Raw genomic sequence first — 23,986 nt, 5'->3', positions numbered from 1 at the left:
CCTTCTAAAGGCTCCATCTTCTAACAGTATCACATTCAGTTCAGTTCAGTTCAGTTCAGTTGCTCAGTCGTGTCTGACTCTTTGCGACCCCATGAACTGCAGCACGCCAGGCCTCCCTGTTCATCACCAACTCCTGGAGTTCACCCAAACCCATGTCCATTGAGTTGGTGATGCTACCCAACCATCTTATCCTCTGTCATCCCCTTCTCTTCCCGCCCTCAATCTTTCCCAGCATCAGGGTCTTTTCAAATGAGTCAGCTCTTCACATCAGGTAGCCAAAGTATTGGAGTTTCAGCTTCAGCATCAGTCCCTCCAATGAACACCCAAGACTGATCTCCTTTAGGATGGACTGGTTGGATCTCCTTGCAGTCCAAAGGACTTTCAAGAGTCTTCTCCAATACCACAGTTCAAAAGCATCAATTCTTCGGCACTCAGCTTTCTTTATAGTCCAACTCTCACATTCATGCATGACTACTGGAAAAACCATAGCCTTGACTAGACGGACCTTTGTTGGCAAAGTAATGTCTCTGCTTTTCAATATGCTATCTAGGTTGGTCATAACTTTCCTTCCAAGGAGGAAGCGTCTTTTAATTTCATGGCTGCAATCACCATCTGCAGTGATTTTGGAGCCCCCCAAAATAAAATCAGCCACTGTTTCCACTGTTTCCCCATCTATTTCCCATGAAGTGATGGGACTGGATGCCATGATCTTAGTTTTCTGAATGTTGAGCTTTAAACCAACTTGTTCTCCCTCCTCTTTCACTTTCATTAAGAGGCTCTTTAGTTCCTCTTCCCTTTCTGCCATAAGGGTGGTGTCATCTGCATATCTGAGGTTATTGATATTTTTCCCAGCAATCTTGATTCCAGCCTGTGCTTCATCCAGCCCAGTGTTTCTCATGATGTACTCCGCATAGAAGTTAAATAAGCAGGGTGACAATATACAGCCTTGATGTGCTCCTTTTCCTATTTGGAACCAGTCTGTGGTTCCATGGCCAGTTCTAACTGTTGCTTCCTGACCTGCATACAGATCTCTCAAGAGGCAGGTCAGGTGGTCTGGTATTCCCATCTCTTTCAGAATTTTCCACAGTTTGTTGTGATCCACACAGTCAAAGGCTTTGGAATTGTCAATAAAGCAGAAATAGATGTTTTTCTGAAACTCTCTTGCTTTTTCAATGATCCAGCAGATGTTAGCAATTTGATCTCTGGTTCCTCTGCCTTTTCTAAAACCAGCTTGAACATAAGGAAGTTCATGGTTCACAAATTGCTGAAGCCTGGCTTGGAGAATTTTGAGCATTACTGTACTAGCGTGGGAGGTGAGTACAATTGTGCAGAAGTTTCAACATTCTTTGGCATTGCCTTTCTTTGGGATTGGAATGAAAACCAACCTTTTCCAGTCCTGCGGCCACTGCTGAGTTTTCCAAATTTGCTGCCTATTGAATGCAGCACTTTCACAGCATCATCTTTCAGGATTTGAAATAACTCAACTGGAATTCCATCACCTCCACTAACTTTGTTCATAGTGATGCTTCCTAAGGCCTACTTGACTTCACATTCCAGGATGTCTGGCTCTAGGTGAGTGATCACACCATCATGATTATCTGGGTCATGAAGATCTTTTTTGTACAGTTCTTCTGTGTATTCTTGCCACCTCTTCTTAATATCTTCTGCTTCTGTTAGATCCATACCATTTCTGTCCTTTTTTGAGCCCATCTTTGAATTAAATGTTCCCTTAGTGTCTCTAATTTTCTTGTAGAGATCTCTAGTCTTTCCCATTCTATTGTTTTCCTCTATTTCTTTGCATTGATCACTAAGGAAGGCTTTCTTATCTCTCCTTGCTATTCTTTGGAACTCTGCATTCAAACGAGTATATCTTTCCTTTTCTCCTTTTCTTTGGGCTTCTCTTCTTTTCACAGCTACTTGTAAGACCTCCTCAGGCAGCCATTTTGCTTTTCTGCATTTCTTTTTCTTGGGGATGGTCTTGATTCCTGTTTCCTGTACAATGTCACGAACCTCCATCCATAGTTCATCAGGCACTCTGTGTTCAACATCATCACATTAGGCATGAGGTTTTCAACATATGGATTCTGAGGGGGACACAAACATTCAATCGATAGCATGTGAAGTGAAGTGAAGTCGCTCAGTCATATCTGACTCTTTGCGACCTCATGGACTGTAGCCTAACAGGCTCCTCCGTCCATGGGATTTTCCAGGCAAGAAGACAGAAGTGGGTTGCCATTCCTTCTCCAGGAGATCTTCCTGACACAGGGATTGAACCCAGGTCTCCCAAATTATAGGCAGACACTTTACCGTCTGAGCCACCAGGGAAGTCTATAGCATAAGTTCTGATTTTAAAGATGGCAGTAGAACCCAAGGCTCTGCATTCCTTTCAAGCTCCCCAGTGCCAATCCACCCCTGTTAGTCCAAATATCACTTTTTGAGCACTCAGGGGATAGAGCAATTTCTAAGCAACCTGAACCACCCTCATCTGATATTTGACCAACAAGCCACAACTGATAAAGCGCAATGATGTATAATCCTGTAAAACTAAGGATAATTTGCAGACATTAATAAGGTTTGTAACCATATTTTCATAACCTGGTAGGACTATTATAGAGGAGCTACAGTTATATTACCTTGTAGAATGTTAATCAGGTTTGTATCTAATCTAGCATTTTTTTTCTTTTGCTAAACACACACACACACACACACACACACACAATTTATCCTGAAAGAACTTGGGGAAACTCTTTGTCTTCCCAATCAGTTCCTCCACTAATCAGTTAAGTAAAACATGCTACAAGTATCTTAAAAAATTTTCCAATCCTCTCTTCTCTCAGGAAAGAGGAAAAAACAAAACAAGCAAAACTAATTCATTTGTCTCAGCACTACTGCGGGACACAGCTAAAAGTTATAACAGTATGCCTTGCTGAATAGTGGGGCCATGCTGAATGCTAAGTTGCTTTAGTAGTGTCCAACTCTTTGCAACCCTATGGACTGTAGCCCACCAGGCTCCTCTACCCATGGGATTCTCCAGGCAAGAATACTGAAGTGGGATGCCATTTCTACTAGGCAGCATCTTAAAACTCTGGATGGAAACATTTATCTATTCACACCTTCAGGTCTGATGAGGCCCAGCAGAGGGCTGTAGGAATTTACTGAAAGCTTTCTTTTTAACATCCTCTATTTAAACTAAGGATTTTATCTTCAAAATAGTCTCCTAAACAAAGTCTAGTCATCAAAGTTGCAACAAAGGCTAACATCAGCTCCCACATTTACATCAAGGTTACATTTATCTCTACTGCCAACATCAGCCTTCCTGGGGCTCTTGGAGTCAGTCCCCAGGCTATTGGCCATATGATAAGCTGGGGCATCTCAAGGGCATCTGTCACCACATTAGATAACCAGCCTCTGCAAAAAGAAGGGTCCAGCTAGCTCTTGTCCTAGCCTGACAGAGCCAGGCTGTGATGTCACTCACACCAGAGCCAACCCCCTGGAATGAATGGCTCAGCAGTGTATTTCATATCTAACAATATAGCTTAAACAATGGTTCCTCCTGGAAGAAGTCCAAGCATACAGAAATATGTATTATTTCTTTCTGTAATCTACAACTGTAATAAGTAAAGGGCTTCTCTGGTGGCTCAGATGGTAAAGAATCTGCCAGCAATGCGGGAGGCCCAGGTTCAATCCCTGGTCAGGAAGATCCATGGAGAACGGAATGGCAACCCACTCCAGTATTCTTGCCTAGAGAATTCCACAGACAGAGAAGTCTGGCAGGCTACAATCAACCCACAGTGTCACAGAGAGTCGGATACGACTGGGTGACTAACACAACATGTAATAGGTAAAATGGGAAACTGGGAGAGTTTCAGGAACAAGGAATCTAAAGAGTCAAACTCTGCACCTACCATGCATCTGTAATTGTTTTCCTGGCTTCAGGCATGTGACTAAACAACCTCAACAGCAATGGAGAAAGAGCTCAAGGAGAAGAGAGTTATCAGTGTGCTGCCGGCTTCAGTACCTCAGCAAGGGGACAGATGAAAGACCCTGCATTCCTGGAAGGTTCATGGAAGAGTCCTTCTGATTCTTTTCTGTGTGTTGAGAAAATAGCAATGAAGGTGTCAGATTAGTTCCTACCTACACCATACACACAAAATCCCAGAGACTTAACATAAGTATCAGCTACTAGGAGTGTGTGTGTGTGTGTGTGTGTGTGTGTGTGTGTGTATGAGAGATATTTTTTAATCAATAGAAATGGATGGAACACCAACTCTCACCAAGAACTGCGCTGGGCACTGCAGACACAGCAATGAACCAGGCAGACATGACTTCCCTTCTAGAGACTGAGCATCCAAGACCTGACATTTCTTGAGATTTGCAAGGCAACTCATCTCCTAAGAGATGTGAGAAAATATATTTAAGTGCTGACCACAGCTTCCGTCCACCCACAACTGCCCTGGTATTTCCCTGGGCCCTTCCTTCATGTTCAAACTGAGCCAGGCTCATTGCTTTTGGGGAAGAACATGAAAGTAGAAAGCAGAGAAATAAGAACGTGTCTCCTTGCTTCTGAGTTTCAGAAGCCCTTAGGCTCCAAAGGCACTGATGGTAGATTTGTTGCTGGCCAAAACCTTGGCTCTCTTAGCCCACCGGAGCTGAATAAAAAATACGGAGACCAAGTATGGAGGAAATAGGGAGGTGGCTTTAATTCTCAGCCAGCAGAGAGGGAAAGACAATAGGTTCATGCCTCAAGAACAATGCTCCCTCTCCATGGGAGTCTAGGGGCTTAGTCAGGAGTCAGGGATGAGGAACAAAGGTGTTAGGATCTTGATTTCTTCCTCTTGCAGTGTTTCAAAGACAGTCAGAGTCTGGTGTCAGTAACCCAGTAATTGAGTCTGGCAGTTTGGTGGCTCTGATATGTAACTACAAAGGGAAGGATGTTGTAAGGGTAAAAACTAGATGCAGGATGTATTTAGCATAAAGTCAAAGGTAAAATTGGTGAGAAATGTAGCTCCTGCAGAGTTAGGGGGAAGAAAAGCAAACTTAAACTGTAGACATGCAGAGTTAGGACCAGTTAGGATTGTTCAGGCCTGCTCTCTATTCTCTTTTATCTTCTTCACTGGACTTCCCTGGTGGCTCAGACAGTAAAGCATCTGCCTACAATGTGAGAGCCCTGGGCTTGATCCCTAGGTCAGGTAGAAACCCTGAAGAAGGAAATGGCACCCCACTCCAGTACTCTTGCCTGGAAAATCCCATGGACAGAGGAGCCTGGTAGGCTATAGTCCAGGGGGTCACAAAGAGTTGAACACGACTGAGCGACTTCACTTTCTCAGGAAAGGAAAAGAGAAAAACGCATTCCTCCATTCTCTTTTTTACTGCAACAGATTCAGTAAAAAAAAAAAAAAAAAAGTGATTTAAGAACAAGGCTTCCCAGGGTAGGCAAAGCATTCACGAAGGGTGAATTGGTGTGTCCCTAAAGCTGTAGTGGTTCTGCTCCTCGATCCTTGGACCTCGATGGCATAGGAGGATGAGGGGTGGGGAGCAGAACCTCCCAGATGGCTTGAAGAACCCAAGAGCAGAAGGGATCAACACTTTATTTCCTAGGAAGACCCCAGGGGGACATTCAGAATTCAAGGAAGCAAGGGCTCTGTGGTGGGTAGAGATAGATGAGCCCGAGTGTCAGGCTCCATTCTAGGTGCTTGACGTTTACAACTCACTTAATCCTCACAACCACCCTTTGAGGAAGTTACTACCGCTGCATCTTACTATTACCAGTAGTTACGTTCCAGAAAGTTTCCTTAAACCCTGAATTGGTGAATAGTAAATTCCTGCCCTAAAGATTAAGTTTCTGTGAGCCTCAAGTCTTCGTTTTCATCAGTGAAACAACACAGAACCTTATTTTACATGTGTTTCTGTTTAAAGATATCTCATTGAATAGCCTGTGGCCAACGGCACTGTAACTCACACCGGAACAACATTTAGGACACATATTTTCTCCAGAAGTCACATCACAACATTCTTGCACTTATGAACCCAAGCAGTGCCTTCAGCACCACATTTGGAGCCACTTTAGATACTGAAATAACCAAGAAAAAAAAAAAAAACAGAAAAGAAAAAAAAAATGGCACTAAATATATCACAAAAAGGACATCTGTTTACAGTGTAAGAATCAAAACAAGAAGGCAGAGTGTCACCTTGCTCAACCACAGTTGGAAGCAAGCACACTGGGTGAGTCGCATTGGTTTTTTTCCTCCTCCACTCTGTAGATGCTTGCAAATGTTGGAGAATGAGCTGCAAGTATTGATTTTGGTGGTACCAGTAAGTTTTAGTAAGCAGATGACTTCACAATATAGAATCCCTGAATAGTAAGGCTCAACTGAATTTCCACCTCTCTTTTAGAGACAAGGAAACCAGAGCATGGAGAGTTTGCAGCTCACATCTGTAGGCCTTGGAAGAGCAGGATGCCATGTGGGTGGTGGGGAGCTGAGAATCCTGGGGGTTCTGAAGGGGTCCTGTGGACAAGGATGAGCAAGAATGTGACTGTGACCAGTTCAGCCTCACAACTGGGAAACGCAGGACCAAGGACGGCCTAGTAAATGCCAGTGAGAACACATGATACTGAAACCCAGATCCTTGCTACCTGAAACTTTTGCACTCTAAGCTCCAAGTTTTTAGATGCAAGACTCAGGGAAAGGTGTAGGAGAGTATTCCAAAGGGACTGACACTAAGTTTTCACCATCCTGGGCCAATGGGGCTCAACACAGACACAATTAAACTACATTTGGGTTGGGGTGGTGGTTTAGTCGCTAAGTTGTGTCTGACTCTTTGGAAGCCCATGAACTGATGCCTGCCAGGCTCCTCTGTCCATGGGATTCTCCAGGCAAGAATACTGGAGTGGGTTGCCATTTCCTTCTCCAGGTGATCTTCCCAACCCAGGGATCAAACCCCGGTCTCCTGCATTGCAGGCAGATTCTTTACCAACTGAGCTATGAGGGAAGCCCTTGGGTTGGGGATTCACTTCCATTTCAGACATAAAGATTGATTCAATATCTTCCACTAGCTGTATTCCCAGGTGGCGCTAGTGGTAAAGAACGTGCCTGCCAAAACCGGAGACGTAAGAGACCCAGGTTCGATCTGTGGGTTGGGAAGATGCCCTGGAGAAGTGCATGGCAACCCTCTCCAGTATTCTTGCCTGGAAAACCCTATGGACAGAGGAGCCTGGTGCGCTATGGTCCATAGGGCCGAAAAGAGTTGGACGTGACTGAAGCGACTTAGTACATACATCCAGCTGTGTGACCTTGAGTTAGTCACTTACCTCTCAGCAACACAGCTTCCTCACAGGTAAAAGGAGGATGTTAAAATAGAATATTTGTCTCATCAATATTTCTTCAGCATATTTCCAGGACTATTCTAAGCACTAGTGATTTTGGAACAAACAGGAAATATTCCTGTCTTCAGATAGCTTATATGTTGGCTCTAGAGGCAGATAATAAACAACAAACAAATGAATAAATAATATATTATCAAGTAATCATGAATCGCTGAGGAGGGGCTATGTGACCAGAGATTGTAACAAAGAGAGGAAGCAAACCAAGCCAGCCAGTTGGTATCTGGGGAAAGAGATTTCTGGTAGACAATTCCCTCATGGCTCAGATGGTGAAGAATTAACCTGCAATGCAGGAGACCCAGGTTCCATCCCTGGGTTATGAAGATCCCCTGGAGAAGGGAATGGCAGCCCACTCCAGTATTCTTGCCTGGAGAATTCCATTGACAGAGGAACCTGGCGGGCTACAGTCCATGAGGTTGCAAAGAGTCAGACACAGATGAGTGATTAAGCACATACACAGTATTGAGTAAATGAAAAAATATCCTCAGGGGCTCCTATCTCTAACCTGCCTTTGAGATTCCTCGAGAGGTAGGTGCTGAATTGGGATAAGAAATGGCAGTTTGTAGACCTTATCTGTTTCGCCCAAAGTTATCCATGTCATCCTCAAAGCTGAAATTCCTGTACCCTGGTTTCTGCTCTGGCCACATCCTTTCCTGCCTGAGTGAGGAGACATGAAAGTTCACTAGGGGCAGAAACTTCAAAGGAAACTCAGCTAATGAAAGAAATCCACTCATGCAGCAATGAAGCCTGAAGGAGGAGTTAAAATCGACTCTACCATGAAACACAGCCTTTTTCCACTTGTATACATTTGGTCAAAGGGACTCATATCTAAACTTCATTTTTAGAACTCTTTTTTTAGCTCTTAATTATTTCTATTCTGAGTATTTGTTTCAAAAGCATTTTTTATGCAAACTTTGAAGTATTAAAGAAACCAAACAGTCAAAAGAAGCTAAGCCTAACACGTTACCCATTCTTCTTCCAGAGATGCACTCGGGGCAAGTTCCTTACCAAGTCATTACAAACAAACGCAAGTTTTGCAAGCCTGGTGGGAATGGAGAACATATAGTAAATATATACATTTGGTGCTGAATCCTATTAAAGAGTTCCTTTCTCAGGAACCATTGCTTGAGACCATTTGCCAGAATGGTGGCAGTGGTTGGTGATTCAGTTGCTAAGCTGCATCCACTTCTTGCAACCCCATGGACTGTAGCCTGCCAGGCTCTTTTGTCCATGGGATTCTCCAGGCAAGAACACTAGAGTTGGTTGCCATTGCCCTCTCCAGGGAATCTTCCCAACCCAGGGATCAAGCCCAGGTCTCCGGCATTGCAGGTAGATTCTTTATCGACTGAGCTATGAGGGAAGCCCCAATATATTGCCAGGATATTAGTAACTAACATGGTGGATAGATTCACAACCCTGAGAAGAAACAGAAGTTCAGAAACACTAGGGACTGGGCAGGAGGAGGAGCCAGGATTTGAACTGGCACAAACTTTACTGACCATCAGCCCTCATCCCAGCCTCCTTGGGTGGAATGGAGACTGCTGTTCAGGAGAGCAAGGCCTCGGGTTAATTTACTAATAGCAACAGATCCTCAGTTACAAGCATTTTGACTCGAGGGAGGAATTTCCTTTCTTTCCGGTGAGTGAGGGTTCCACAGCCCCAGAGGTAAAGGCATGAGGTGAAAGGATGAGGCTGTGCTGTGCTTAGTCACTCAGTTGTGTCTGACTCTTTGCGACCCCAGGTGCTGGAGCCAGCCAGGCTCCTCTGTCCATGGGGATTCTCTAGGCAAGAATACTAGAGTGGGTTGCCATGCTCTCTGCCAGGGGATCTTCCCAAGTATCGAACCCAAGTATCGAACCCAGGGATCGAACCCAAGTATTCCCCATTGCAGGCGCATTCTTTACTGTCTAAGCTACCAGGGAAGCCCAAGAATACTGAAGTGGGTAGCCTATGCCTTCTCCAGGGGATCTTCCTGATCCAGGAAGTGAATCAGGGTCTCTTGCATTGCAGGCAGATTCTTTACCAACTGAGCTACCAGGGAATCCAGAAGGGATGAGATGGATCCACTAAACCCAGCATGGCTATCACATACACCAGGGGTGGAGGGCAGGTAGAGTTATCTTTAAACATAAGACAGAAAAAGTTAGAGGACTAAAATTCCCAGAAGCCAGTAGGGTCTTTTCTTTAAAAAAAAAAAAAAAAATTCAGAAACATGCTGGAGAACATTTTGGCAGTGAACCCTTTGACACTTATTTGAAAAACATTTGGAATTGCTGGGCCTAGATTTAAATATAACACTTTCCCCTTTGGGCCTCCTCCCTCCCCTGGAGTGTGCAATATGCATCTGCATGATCAGTTCAGTTCAGTTCAGTTGCTCAGTCATGTCCGACCGAGGCAAAGGTAAAGACTCTCAGACTACAAGTTAGAGAACCTCTAGCCCAGAAGATTTCCAAGTACTCTGAACCCAGAGGGTTCTTTCAGTTCAGTTCAGTTCAGTTCAGTTGCTCAGTCAGGTCCGACTCTTTGCGACCCCATGAATTGCAGCACACCAGGCCTCCCTGTCCATCACCAACTCCTGGAGTTCACCCAAACTCATGTCCATTGAGTCGGTGATGCCATCCAGCCATCTCGTCCTCTGTCGCCCCCTTCTCCTCCTGCCCCCAATCCCTCCCAGCATCAGAGTCTTTTCCAATGAGTCAACTCTTCACATGAGGTGGCCAAAGTACTGGAGTTTCAGCTTTAGCATCATTTCTTCCAAAGAAGTCCCAGGGCTGATCTCCTTTAGAATGGACTGGTTGGATCTCCTTGCAGTCCAAGGGACTCTCAAGAGTCTTCTCCAACACCACAGTTCAAAAGCATCAATTCTTCAGCGCTCAGCTTTCTTCACAGTCCAACTCTCACAACCATACATGACCACTGGAAATACCATGGCTTTGACTAGACGGACCTTTGTTGGCAAAGTGATGTCTCTGCTTTTGAATACGCTATCTAGGTTGGTCATAACTTTCCTTCCAAGGAGTAAACGTCTTTTAATTTCATGGCTGCATTCACCATCTGCAGTGATTTTGGAGCCCAGAAAAATAAAGTCTGACACTGTTTCCACTGTTTCCCCGTCTATTTCCCATTAATATATTAATCAGAGCACAGCCATAGAAGTCACAGGAATACTTCCTTGACAGCAGCAACTTTCTCCTGGCACCAGCAAGGGAACTCCTTAGCAGATAACAGTCCTTTCTCAATCCTTTAAGCGGTCACAATGACCCACTACTCGCCTTGTATGTGCAGACCTGGACTACATAAACTGTCAGTACGTCATTAGATGTACAACACTTTGTCTCATATTTCACTGTGCTTTGACCTCTGATGGGAGGAATAGTTCTGAGAGCTCTCTGAGAGACTGTTTCCCAATTTATAATCTTTAGGTTGACTTGAATAAAATTCTCTATTTCTTTCTTAAATTGACTATTGATTAATTCATTAATTTTTTTGTCAACAGGAGCCACTGCGGGTCATTGAACATGAAAGTGTCCCAGTCAAAGCTGTCTTTTAGGAATGTGGCTCTAGAAGCTGTGTGTTAGCACAATTGGAATAGGAAAAAATTAGAGACTGGAAAATCAGTTAAAGGGTAAGTACGAAAGCTCAGACAAGATACAGTGAAAGCCTGAAATGAGGTCACATGAATTATATGCTTGCTGAAACCACAATACACTAATATCAAAAGAAAACCTCAAGACATTTTATCAAACTCAACAGAAATACTACCACGTATTAACCCTGGAAAAGTTCCCAAAGTACAGAGCTCAGTCTTTTAATATCAGAGGCAGCAAAGCAAAGGTTGTTAGGCCAAGACTAACACTGATATAAGCTGGGAAGGAGTGACCACATTTCCCAAAGTACTTAGAGCAACAAAACTCTCAACGTGTCAGGTTCAAAAGCCAAAAAGCCTCCCGCAATATCATAATTAATTTCAGCAGATTATTACATAGCAGTAGGAATTGTGGGATTTAAGTTAGGAGAATGCAGTTTGAATCTCTATTCTGGGACCTTCCAGCTGGTAGACAAAGTGTTCAGGGGTCCCAGACAGATGGGCTGGACTCCTGCTCCTCCAGGCCGCTCTCTGCCGGGCAGCCCCATTCTTCCCAGTGTTCACCATTCAAATATCTGCACAAACAACAAATTGTTGACTGAACGGCTTCTGTGGGCAGGCCTGCTTTTGGCTGTGCAGATATAATCTGAACAAAATTCAAGATTCTGTTTCTCATGGGACATATCTGACCATGGGAGGAGACAAAACATAAAATAAAAATACCTTGGCTGGGCCTTGGAGAAAATGAAATAAAGTCCTTACATCTAGACCTAACAATGCTCCCTGGACAGGATCATGCTGTTGTCCTGTGGATGACACCCCAATTCTAGAACAGTCCCAACTGGAAGGACAGCAAGGAGATCAAACCAGTCAGTCCTAAAGGAAATCAGTCCTGAATGTTCATTGCAAGGACTGATGCCAATACTTTGGCCATCTGATGTGAAGAGCAGTCTCATTGGAAAAGACCCTGATGCTGGGAAAGACTGAGGGCAGGAGGAGAAGGGGATGACAGAGGATGAGACGGCTGGATGGCATCACCGACGCGATGGACATGAGTTTCAGCAAGCTCCAAGAAATAGTGAAGGACAGGGAAGCCTGACATGCTGTAGCCCAAGGGGTTGAAAAGAGTGGGACATGACTGAGTGACTGAACAACAAATGGAGCTCTAGAAATGCATGTTGAACATTAGTAGCATTGCTCTACATGAAGGGCCCAACAGCTACAAAAGAAGGCCAGCAATGGCCCCAAGAAGTGTCCTCTTGGCATGGCATTTTCCAAAACAGGAGGTTGAGGATTTGCCAACTGTTTATATAACTAGGACATCTCTAGGACTTTCCTGGTGGCCCAATGGCTAAGACTTTGAGCTCCCAATGCAGGAGGCCTGGAGTTCGATCCAGTCAGGAAACTAGATCCCACATGGGGCAACTAAAGGCCCTGATTGTTGCAACTAAGACCCAGTGCAGCCAAATAAGTAAATAAATTTTAAAAAAGGAAGAAGTCCCTAAGACTTGGGGCTTTGTATTTGCTTGGTTTGTTCCTATTTCTGTTTTTAAATGTGGTTCATGTGATTCCTGGGACACTTGCCACAGAATCATCTGGGAAAGTCATTAAAAACGCAAATTTCTGGGCCCCACCCCGAACCTGCTGAATTAAAATAACAGGAAGAGGGGCCCAAGAAGCTGCAAGCTTCTAAATAATGTTGATGATACACATTACTGACTAAAGAACAAAACAAAATATGAAGTCTACAAGGCTTCTTTTCATTTCATTGTAAATGTCTCCACACATGGCTCTTCAGAGAGCTCTCCTACAAACTTCCTTTGCAGAAACTCCAAAGCCTGGTCACAAGAGGAATGCCCTGGAAGACAGAGCCCACGTGATGGGAGTGATGCATCAACAGATCCATTCATTCAAAAAATCTGAGTGCTGAGACACTGGATGGCTTCAGTGGAAGGGCTTCCCTGCCCGGAGACCTGAAGGATAGACTTTCTGGATATTCCCTACCTGTGAAGAGGGCATGGTAGTGGAGGCCCCTCTCCTTATCTCGATGAGTGCAGACATCAAACAAGTAGGCTTTGATGGGCCCATCAATGAAGTCAGCAGCAAAATCAAAGAGAACCACACCTATCATGGTGATACTTATGGCCCAAATCGGCTTCCTCCTTGGGTCAGCAATCAAAGCTAAAAGAGAAACAACCGTTGGTCTCCTAAATCCCGGTTTAGAACAATCCACATTTTTATTTCCACACAAACTTCCTGTCATCATATTACCTCCCTACTCTTTCGTTGTGTTTGCTCTTCCAAATAAAATACAGCTTCATTATTTTTTCAAGTTTTAAAAGTCATGCAGTGAATGTCCAGAAAAGACAGCTCTCTGGAGACAGAACGTAGATTGAGCAGTTACCTAGGACTGTGGGGGAGAAGGAAATGGGGAGTGTCTGCTAATGGCTACCAGGTTTCTGTAGAGGGGAGACGAAACTGTTGTGTAATTAGATAGCGGTGGTGGTTATACAACTTTGAGAATATACTGAAAAGCACTGAGCTGTTCACTTTTAGATGGTGACTTTTATGGTATGTGAATCATCTCTCTTTTAAATAAACCGGTTTAAAAAAGTATATGTACTGACTGTAAACCACTCCAACCATATAGGAAAGCTGGGGAAAATACTTCAAGATCCCAGGCCCAAGAGATGGTCATCCTTCAGACATCCCTTTATGCACAAAAATAGAGAGAGGTGTGCATCTGTGCCCTCATGCAGTGCTTCTCAGACTTTAGCTCCTTAACCATTACCGGGATGACTTGTTAAAACCGATTGTTGGGCCTCACCTACCATGAGTCTCCTATGATTCCTCAATAGGCGGAAGGTAGGGCCTGGGAATTTTCATCTCTATCAGCCTCCAGTGAGGCTGATGCCACAGGCTGGAGGGCTTGGCTTGGAGGAGCACTGAGTAATGGGAGCAGGTTGTAAGTGAGCATCTTTAACCAACTCTCTTCGTACCTTTGCCTTTCGGTGGATGAAGAGCAATGTCACAATTTTAACACCTAAATGATATTCATCCTATGACCATACCACTGTTCATTCACCCCCTCATAACTATTTCTCATGCTTTCAGTTTATTTTTTAAACTTAAGAAAACGTGTAATATATGCACCTGATTTTAAAAATTCACTACAAAAATAAGTGAACGACAAGCTTAACTTCCCCCTCTCACCCCCAGGCCTTTAGCACCCTTCCTTAGAGGCAAAATTTCTTTTCAGGTATTTTTTTTTTATATAAATTCTTCCAGAAATATACATTTATAGATTCATGCCCACTTTTAAATACATAGAGATGATAACTGATTATCATGGCTCATTATCATCCATTCTGCTACCCTGAGAGTTAATGGTCAGAAAATGTGTGCTATTTTTAAGTTTAACAATTCTTTCTTTCAATGTGATATATACTACCACCAATTACTGATTAATCAGCAGCTGTTTAATGGCTAGAAAAAGTGCTCACCATCAGGTCTATGTCCATGATTTGCAATGAAAAAATGTCCCCTTGAGCTGCCAGGCTGATGCCCTGTACCTGTTACAAGACTCCATATAAAGCTGTGAACATCATTAACTCTTCTTTGGACACACATTTATTGGAAAAATTTATGGAGCCATTAGGCAGCTGGTTAATTTGAGAAAGTCCTAAATAAGGTGTGGTGGGCACACACACAAAACCCCATAATTGATCAACGTAACAATACATAAGATAATAAAATAGGTAAAAATATAATCCCATTTTTAAGTTCTCACAACAATTAAAAAATAATGTATCCTGACGTTTCTAAAAGTAAAGGTGCCTAACTACAGAATCTGGGTCACTCAAAGGTGGAAATTCAATGTAACTTAGGGAATCAGTTTTAACCATTTTTTGACTGTCACAGAAAGAACTTTGCATTCTCCTTGTCCTGAGTTGCATAACAGGACCTTCTCCCACCCAGCCTACCTAGCCTACCAGGTGCAGTCCACTGACCTGATATGATCGCATCCCCGTTGAGGTACATGGCCATGCCCAGGAGCATCATGAGGCCCAGCGTGAGGATGTAGGGTCTCCGTCGGCCCCACCGGGCCCGGCAGTGGTCGCTGGCCGATCCCACCACGGGCTGCAGCAGGAACCCCAAGATGGGACTCAGGAGCCACACCATGCTGTACAGGCTCTTGGGCAGGCCCACGCTGAGCAGCACTGGAGTCACGTAGGCCGCCTCCACCGCATAGCAGAACTCCCGGCCGAACATGGCCATGCTGTGCATAACTAGGCTCCCCGTGGGTCTTTTGGGCAGCTCCGCAGAGCCGAAGAGGCCCTCCTCATCAAGGGATTTATAGGTGCGTAGGGGAGACTGCCCGCTCTTGTCGCCCATGGCCACTGGGCGGGGAACCTGCCTGCAAGCCCACCACCGTCTCCGTGGCCCTGGGGTTCGCGCTCCCAGGTGGATTTGACATGGAGCCTGGCTGCACGGCCCGCAGAGACGGCCAGGCTGGGGGCGGGGCTCAAATTCTTTCATGCCTCTAAGATCACAAGTTATGATGAGAAGGAAGGGGGAGGGGCCAGGAAAGCATGATGGAGATTAGCCAGCTGGGAGCCCTCTGGCTCCTTTGAATGTGTTTCTAAAGGAATCTTCCTTTGTACTGTTCTCTCTCTGATTCTGCCTCTCTCTCTCTCTCACACACACACACACATTTACACACAATCACACATAGCTTTGGGACAATAAAGCCCTATAATGTAGATGTTAAGTATGAAGGGGGTCAATGTTTTTTCTAAACTTTTTCTGGATATAATATTCTGTCCTTCCTTGAACACAAGTTTTCTACATACACACACATCGAGTCAATTAACTAGACTTAAAAATAGTGAGAGGCTGCCCCTTCTAAATTACTAACTCTCCCACAGCACTGCAATATTTTTCTTCCATACTTGACATAGTTCTGTTTATTCTCCTGCTTTTTTCGTTTTTTTAATTCATTTTTTTTATTGAAGGATAATTGCTTTACAGAATTTTGTTGTTTTCTGTCAAACCTCAACATGAATCAGCCATGCTGCTGCTGCTGCTGCTGCTGCTGCTAAGTTGCTTCAGTCGTGTCCAACTCTGTGCGACCCCGTAGACGGCAGCCCACCAGGCTCCCCTGTCCCTGGGATTCTCCAGGCAAGAACACTGGAGTGGGTTGCCATTTCCTTCTCCAATGGATGAAAGTGAAAAATGAAAGTGAAGTTGCTCAGTCATGTCCGACTCTTAGGGACTCCATGGACTGCAGCCTACCAGGCTCCTGTGTCCATGGGATTTTCCAGGCGAGAATACTGGAGTGTGTTGCCATTGCCTTCTCCGTGAATCAGCCATAAGTATACATATATCCCCTCCGTTTTGAACCTCCCTCCCACCTTCCTCCCTATCCCACCCCTCTAGGTTGATACAGAGCACCTGTTTGAGTTTCCTGAGCCATACGGCAAATTCCTGTTGGCTATCTGTTTTACATTCGATAATGTAAGTTTTCATGTTACTCTTTCCATACATCTCACCCTCTCCTCCCCTCTCCCCATGTCCATAAGTGTATTCTCTATGTCTGTTTCTCCTTTCAGTTCAGTTCAGTTCAGTTCAGTCACTCAGTCGTGTCTGACTCTGAGACCCCATGAACCGCAGCACGCCAAGCCTCCCTGTTCATCACCAACTCCTGGAGTTCACCCAAACCCATGTCCATCGAGTCGGTGATGCCATCCAACCATCTTATCCTCTGCTGTCCCCTTCTCCTCCTCCCTCAACCTTTCCCAGCATCAGGGTCTTTTCAAATGAGTCAGCTCTTCTCATCAGGTGGCTAAAGTACTGGAGTTTCAGCTTCAACATCAGTCCTTCCAATGAACAGCCAGGACTGATCTCCTTTAGGATGGACTGGTTGGATGTCCTTGCAGTCCAAGGGACTCTCAAGAGTCTTCTCCAACACCGCAGTTCAAAAGCATCAATTCTTTGGTGCTCAGCTTTCTTTATAGTCCAACTCTCACATCCATACATGACCACTGGAAAAACCATAGCCTTGACTAGATGGCCCTTTGTTGGCAAGGTAATGTCTCTGCTTTTTAATATGCTGTCTAGGTTGGTCATTGGAGAAGGCAATGACACCCCACTCCAGTACTCTTGCCTGGAAAATCCCATGGACAGAGGAGCCTGGTAGGCTGCAGTCCATGGGGTCGCTAAGAGCCGGGAACGACTGAGCGACTTCACTTTCACTTTTCACTTTCATGCATTGGAGAAGGAAATGGCAACCCACTCCAGTGTTCTTGCCTGGAGAATCCCAGGGTTGGGGGAGCCTGGTGGGCTGCCGTCTCTGGGGTCGCACAGAATCAGACACGACTGAGGCAACTTAGCAGTAGCAGCAGCAGCAGGTTGGTCATAACTTTCCTTCCAAGGAGAAAGTGTCTTTTAATTTCACGGCTGCAATCACCATCTGCAGTGATTTTGGGGCCCAGAAAAATAAAGTCAGCCACTGTTTCCCCATCTATTTGCCATGTTGCTGCCCTGTAAATCAATTCTTCAGAACCATGTTTCTAGATTCTGTATATGTGCATTAGAATATGATATTTATCTTTCTCTTTCTGACTCACTTCACTCTGTATAATAGGTTCTAGGTTCATCCACCTCATCAGGACTGACTCAAATGCATTCTTTTTTATGGCTGAGTAATATTCCATTGTGTATATGTACCACAACTTCTTTATCCATTCATCTGTCATTTCCTTCTGTTTTAGTCTTTGATTCTCTAATGAGCAGTGATCAGGTCTGTTCTGCTCATATGGCATCTAGCATGATACCTGGCACCTAGTAGGTCCTCAGTAAATGTTTGCTAAAGGAATTATAAAGTATATATGCTACACTTTGCAGTGCTGGTCAACTGCCTGTTTGCTCAGATCCATTCCCTCCTCCTCATCTTATGCTCCATACCTAAGGGACTACGTTTCCCAGGTTCCCTTGCTCTCTAGCTTCCAGGTAGATTTGTCTAGTGGGAGGAACTGGTGGGAAGACAGGAGGCAGGTGAAAGGAAGATATCAGGATACTTCCTCCCCCTCTTTCTGTGTCCTGAGACATCTCTGGCAGTGGCTGCATTTCCACTGTGGGTCCAGCTGCCAACCTTAGCTTCTGGGTCCCCATAACACTACCTTTCCCATCGATCCTGCACCTATGGGAGTGTTCCTAGATTCCTATGGTTGCTTGTATCTGCGTTGCCTCCCTTGGCTTCTCATCTCTTTTATCACTAATGTAATAATTGGTGATATTAATTTCCTCTGTTTTGAAGACTTCTAGTGGGTTGTATTTTCCTTGTTGGACATTGAATTCAAATGAAAGTCTTCGTGGCAAGGGAAACATGATCTCATAGGAAAGACAGTAAAAATGGTCTAAGAACAAGACTTGGAGTCAAAATATTAAAGTTTAAATGCTGGTTCTGCCTGTTTCTTCTTGTATTTCCCTGAGTAGATCACTTAAACTGGTATTTCTCAAACTGTGTGCCAAGGTAACCCAGGGAGCCACAATGAACTCAAAGGGATATCTCAGGAGATTTAAAATTTTTAAGGCAGTAAACACAGTGAAACTCAACATCTTTCAGATAACACCTGAAGGAAGAGTGAAACAGTTCATACTCGCAACATAAGACTGCACTACAATCCTTTCACTGACTTTAGATTATTGTAAAGCTGGGTTTTCCACAGACATAAGAAGCATTACAAATATCAATGTGGAACAGAAAACGAAGATACTGACATCCAATCTGATTCCAAGACATGAGAAGCTGCACAGTGTACAATAGGCACTTATGACCCATTAGTGATTAAAAATGATATAAGGAGGAAAATCAAGATGATAGGGTAGGAAGATGTTGAGCTTAACTCCCTCCACAAACACAACAGAAATGCAATCTACTAAAGCTGAGTCAAGAACAAACAGGTAATGTGAACAGACTGATCACTAGAAGTGAAATAGAACCTATACTTTAAAAAACAAAAAACAAAACACGTCTTGCAAACAAAAGTCCAGGACTGGACAGCTTCACTGGGAAATTTTACCAAACATACAAATAAGAACTTACACCTATCCTTCTCAAACTACTCCCAAATATTAAAAAGGAGGAAACATTCCTAAAGTCATTCTATGAAGCCACCATCACCCTGATACCAAAATCAGACAAAAAAATATTACCAATAAAGAAAATCACAGGACAATATCTTTAATGAAAAGCAAAAATCATCAACAAAATATTGGCAAACTGCACCCAAAAATACATAAAAAGGATCATATACTATGATCAAGTGGTATTTATTCCAGGGTCACAAGGATGGTTAAACAAGCACAAATCAATGCGAAGCATTACGTTAACATAAAAGAAAAGACAAAAACCACATGATCATTTCAATAGACACAGAAAAAGCATTTGAAAAATTCAACATCCATTCATGACAAAACCTCTCATCAAAATGAGTATAGAGGGAACATATCTCAACATAATAAAAGCACTTACCACAAACCCACAACCAACATAACACTCAACAGTGAAAAACTAAAAGCTTTCCTGCTAAATTCATAAATAAAACAAGGATGCCCACTCTTACCACTTCCATTCAACACAGTATTAGAAGTCCTAGCCATAATAATCAAACAAGAAAATGAAATCAAAGGTATTAAATTTGGAAGGGAAGAGTAAAATTGTCATTATTTGGATATGACATGATACTCTGTACAGAGAACCCTAAAGACTTTACACAAAAACTATTAGAACCAACAAATGAATTCAGCAAGGTAGCAGGATACATGATTAATACACAGAACTCTGTTGCATTTCTTTATACTAACAATGAATTATCAGAAAGTGAAAGTTAGAAAATAATCTTGTTTAAAATTGCATTTAAAAATACCTGGAAATAAACTTAACCAAGGAGGTGAAAGACCTATATGCTGTTAACTATAAAACATTGATAAAGGAAACTGAAGATGATTCAAAGAAATGGAAAAGACCATGCTCTTGGACTGGAGGAACTAATATTGTTAAAATGGCCATACTACCCAAAGCAATCTACACATTTAGTGTGATCCCTATCAAAATACCCAAGACATTTTTCACAGAACTAGAAAAATGTAACTCTAAAGTTTTTATGGAACCACAGAAGACCCAGAATTGCTAAAGCAATCCTGAGGAGAAAGAACAAAGCTGAAGGCATAACCCTTCCAGGCTTCAGACAATACCACAAAGCTATAGTCATCAAAATATCATGCTATTGGCACAAAAATGGACATGTAGATGGAACAGAACACAGAGCCCAGAAAAAACCCACACACCTATAGTCTATTAGACAAAGGAGGCAAAAATACACAATAGAGAAAAGACAGTCTCTTCAACAAGTGGTGTTAGTAAAGCTGGATAGCTATGTGCGTAAATCAATGAAACTAGAAAACTCCTTCACACCATATACAAAAGTAAACTCGAAATGGTTTAAAGACCTAAATATAAGATATGACACCATAAAACTCCTAGAAGAGAACATAGATAAAACATTCTCAGACATAAATCATTTCTTTCTTAGATATTTTCTTAGATTAGTCTCCCAAGACAATAGAAATAAAAGCAGAAATAAACAAATGGGACCTAATCAAACCTATAAGCTTGTGCACAGCAAAGGAAACCATTAACAAAATGAAAAGCCAACCTATGGTATGAGAGAGAATATTTGCAAATGATGCAGCCAACAAGGGCCTAGTTTCCAAAATATACAAGCAACTCATACAGCTCAACATCTCAAAACAAACAACTCACATAAAAAAATGGGCAGAGGACCTAACAGACATCTATCCAAAGACATACAGATAGCAAACAGGTATATGAAAAGATGCTGAATATCACTAATTATTAGTGAGATGGAAATTAAAACCACAAGGAGATATCACTTTACACTGGTCAGAATGGCCAGTCTAATAAATGCTGGAGACAGTGTGGAGAAAAGGGAACCATCCTACTGTTGATGGCGGTGTGTGCTGGTGAGGTCACCATGGTGGGGGGAGGAATGGAAGTTCCTTAAAAACTAAAAATAGAGCTACCATGTGAACCAGCAATCTCATTTCTGAGTACATAGACAGGAAAGACAAAAACTCTAATTTGAAAAGATACATGCTCCCCAATGTTCATAGCATCACTATTTACAATAGCCAAGACATGGAAACAACCTAACTGCCCATCAACAGACAATTAGATTAAGAAGATGTGGTATATATATACAATAGAATACTACTCAGTGATAAAAAAAAGAATGAAATATTGTCATTTGCAGCAATATAGATGGACCTAGAGAATATTATACTTAATGTCAGAGAAAGACAAATATTATATAGTATCACCAATATGTGGAATCTAAAAAATAATACAAATGAATATATATACAAAACAGAAACACACTCATAGAAAACAAACTTATGATTAACAAAAGAGGAAGGGGAGGAAGGGGTAGAGAAAGGATAAACTAGGAGCGTGGGATTAACAGATACAAACTACTATATGTAAAATAAAGATTTACAATCCTTGCATAGCACTGCTGCTGCTAAGTCGCTTCAGTAGTGTCCGACTCTGTGCGACCCATAGACGGCAGCCCACCAGGCTTCCCGTCCCTGGGATTCTCCAGGAAAGAACACTGAAGTGGGTTGCCATTTCCTTCTCCAATGCATGAAAGTGAAAAGTGAAAGTGAAGTCGCTCAGTCGTGTCCGACTCTAGCGACCCCAAGGACTGCAGCCTACCAGGCTCCTCCGTCCATGGTATTTTCTAGGCAAAAGTACTGGAGTGGGGTGCCATTACCTTCTCCATGCATAGCACAGGGAACTATATTCAATATCATGTAATAACTTATAAAGGAAAATAGTCTGAGAAATATATATACATAAATGAATCACATTGCTGTATTTGAAACACAATGTTGTAAATCAATGATAATTTTTTAAAAAAGAATGAAAAAATTAAAATTTTTAAAAAAGAATGAAAAATAAATGTCTTCTTTCAAGTGTGTACACTATATTTTTCAATCAGCTAATAAGTTGTTAGAACAAAAATACTTAAGTTATTGGGACCTAATTATTTACAAACGGAATGATTATGTATTTCTTTTGGCTTAGGGGCACCATGAAAAAAATCAAGACACTAAGGGACATGTGAACTAAGAAGGTTTAGGACCATCTGAGCCTTGTGTCCGCATCTATAAAGTATAGAAACCTACCCTGCCTTCCTCTTGTGATTGGCAAAAAGCAATTGAGATACTGCATGTCAGAGATGTTAACATAAATTCTCTACTCCTCTATCCTGATGGAATCTGGACCAACTTCCAGAATCCACCCCTCCCTCAAACACCCACACGCTTCCAGGAAGTTGAGTCCAGGGGAGCTCCAGGAGCAGGTTAGTTTTATCTATGGATAATCCTACCTTCTCCACCAAAGACCAGTATAGGGCTGGCTTGTGACTTAACTTGACCCAAGGAGACATGCTTGCTCCTTGGAAGAAAAGCTATGACAAACCTAGACAGCATATTAAAAACCAGAGACATTACTTTGTCAATGGTCCGTCTAGTCAAAGCTGTGGTTTTTCCAGTAGTCCTGTATGGATGTGAGAGGTGGACTGTAAAGAAGGCTGAGTGCTGAAGAATTGATGCTTTTGAACTGTGGTATTGGAGAAGACTCTTGAGAGTCCCTTGGATGGCAAGGAGATCCAACCAGTTGATCCTAAAGGAAATTAGTCCTGAATATTCATTGGAAGGACTGATGCTGAAGCTCCAATACTTTGGTCACCGGATGGGAAGAACTGACTCATATGAAAAGACCCTGATGCTTGGAAAGATTGAAGGCAGGAGGAGAAGGGGATGACAGAGAATGAGATGGTTGGATGGCATCACCGACTGAATGGACATGAGTTTGAGCAAGCTCCAGGAGATGGTAAAGGACAGGGAAGTCTGGTGTTTTGCAGTCCACGGGTTGGCAAAGAGTAGGACATGACCGAGTGACTGAACAACAAAAGGAAACACTAGATAAGGTTTGCAGAGGGCTCCTGAGACCCTCTCTTCTTTTGGATGTTGTGCTATGTAGAAATGAGATTCCAGATCTTGCTAAGGTTGGGGGGTGGAAATTGAAGGCAATGATACTAGGGGTGTAAAGCTGGGAAGGGAAGTTGAACAGTAATCCAAGGAAGAAGTGATACAGTCTCGATGAAAGAAGCAATGGAAGATGGGGATAGGGAAGGAGATGGGAGCTCTGAAAGTGGAACTGATAGCACTTCACTATTGAGATTCATCTCTTTAATAAATATTCACAAAATTTCCAATATGGGCCAGGCACTATTCCAGGAACCAGGAACTGAGCAATGAATGAAACCTACAAAGTCCTTCATAAAGTTTCCATTTTAACACGCCCTAATTAAGAAGGAATGCTGCTGCTGCTACTGCTAAGTCACTTCAGTCGTGTCCGACTCTGTGCAACCCCACAGATGGCAGCTCACCAGGCTCCCCTGTCCCTGGGCTTCTCCAGGCAAGAACACTGGAGTGGGTTGCCATTTCCTTCTCCAAGGCATGAAAGTGAAAAGTGAAAGTGAAATCGCTCAGTTGTGTCCAACCCTCAGCGACCCCATGGTCTGCAGCCTTCTAGGCTTCTCTGTATATGGGATTTTCCAGGAAAGAGTACTGGAGTGGGGTGCCATTGCCTTCTCCAAAGAAGGAATGAGGCAGGGGTTAATCCATACAATGTCAGTAGTGATAGGCAGTATGAAGGAAAATGAAACAGGGTTCCGGGAGAGTGAGTGATAAGGCAGTTGCTATTTTCGACAGGGATCAGGAAAGGACTCTCTGTAAGGGACATTTGAACAGTGGCCAAATGAAGTGATAGGTAAACTGTGGGGTCTATTGAGACAGAGGTAGACATACTGGGAGTGGAAGCTGGAGACTAGTAAGAGGAGGGAAAGTCTAGTAAGACTTTCAAATGG

At 43.1% G+C, this 23,986-nt stretch overlaps 1 protein-coding gene across 2 annotated transcripts in view; it reads right to left on the bottom strand.

The window, feature by feature from the left end:
• Positions 1-15,974, bottom strand: part of SLC45A2 (solute carrier family 45 member 2) — a 35,969-nt gene extending 19,995 nt beyond the window's left edge. The window contains exons 1-2 of one of the 2 annotated variants that reach the window (XM_061393776.1): positions 14,978-15,974; positions 12,972-13,148 (exon numbers count right to left, since the gene is read on the bottom strand). In XM_061393776.1, the coding sequence (XP_061249760.1) occupies positions 12,972-13,148; positions 14,978-15,506 (706 nt within the window). In that variant the 5' untranslated portion in view covers positions 15,507-15,974. The remainder of the gene's footprint in view (positions 1-12,971; positions 13,149-14,977) is intronic. The other variant, XM_061393775.1, reaches the window with a different exon arrangement.
• Positions 15,975-23,986: the final 8,012 nt, after the last annotated feature.

This window comes from Bos javanicus, chromosome 20, assembly GCF_032452875.1.
Source record: "Bos javanicus breed banteng chromosome 20, ARS-OSU_banteng_1.0, whole genome shotgun sequence".
NCBI classification, from domain to species: domain Eukaryota; kingdom Metazoa; phylum Chordata; class Mammalia; order Artiodactyla; family Bovidae; genus Bos; species Bos javanicus.
Note: the sequence above shows the minus strand (reverse complement) of the source record. Positions and strands in the feature narration are given on the sequence as shown.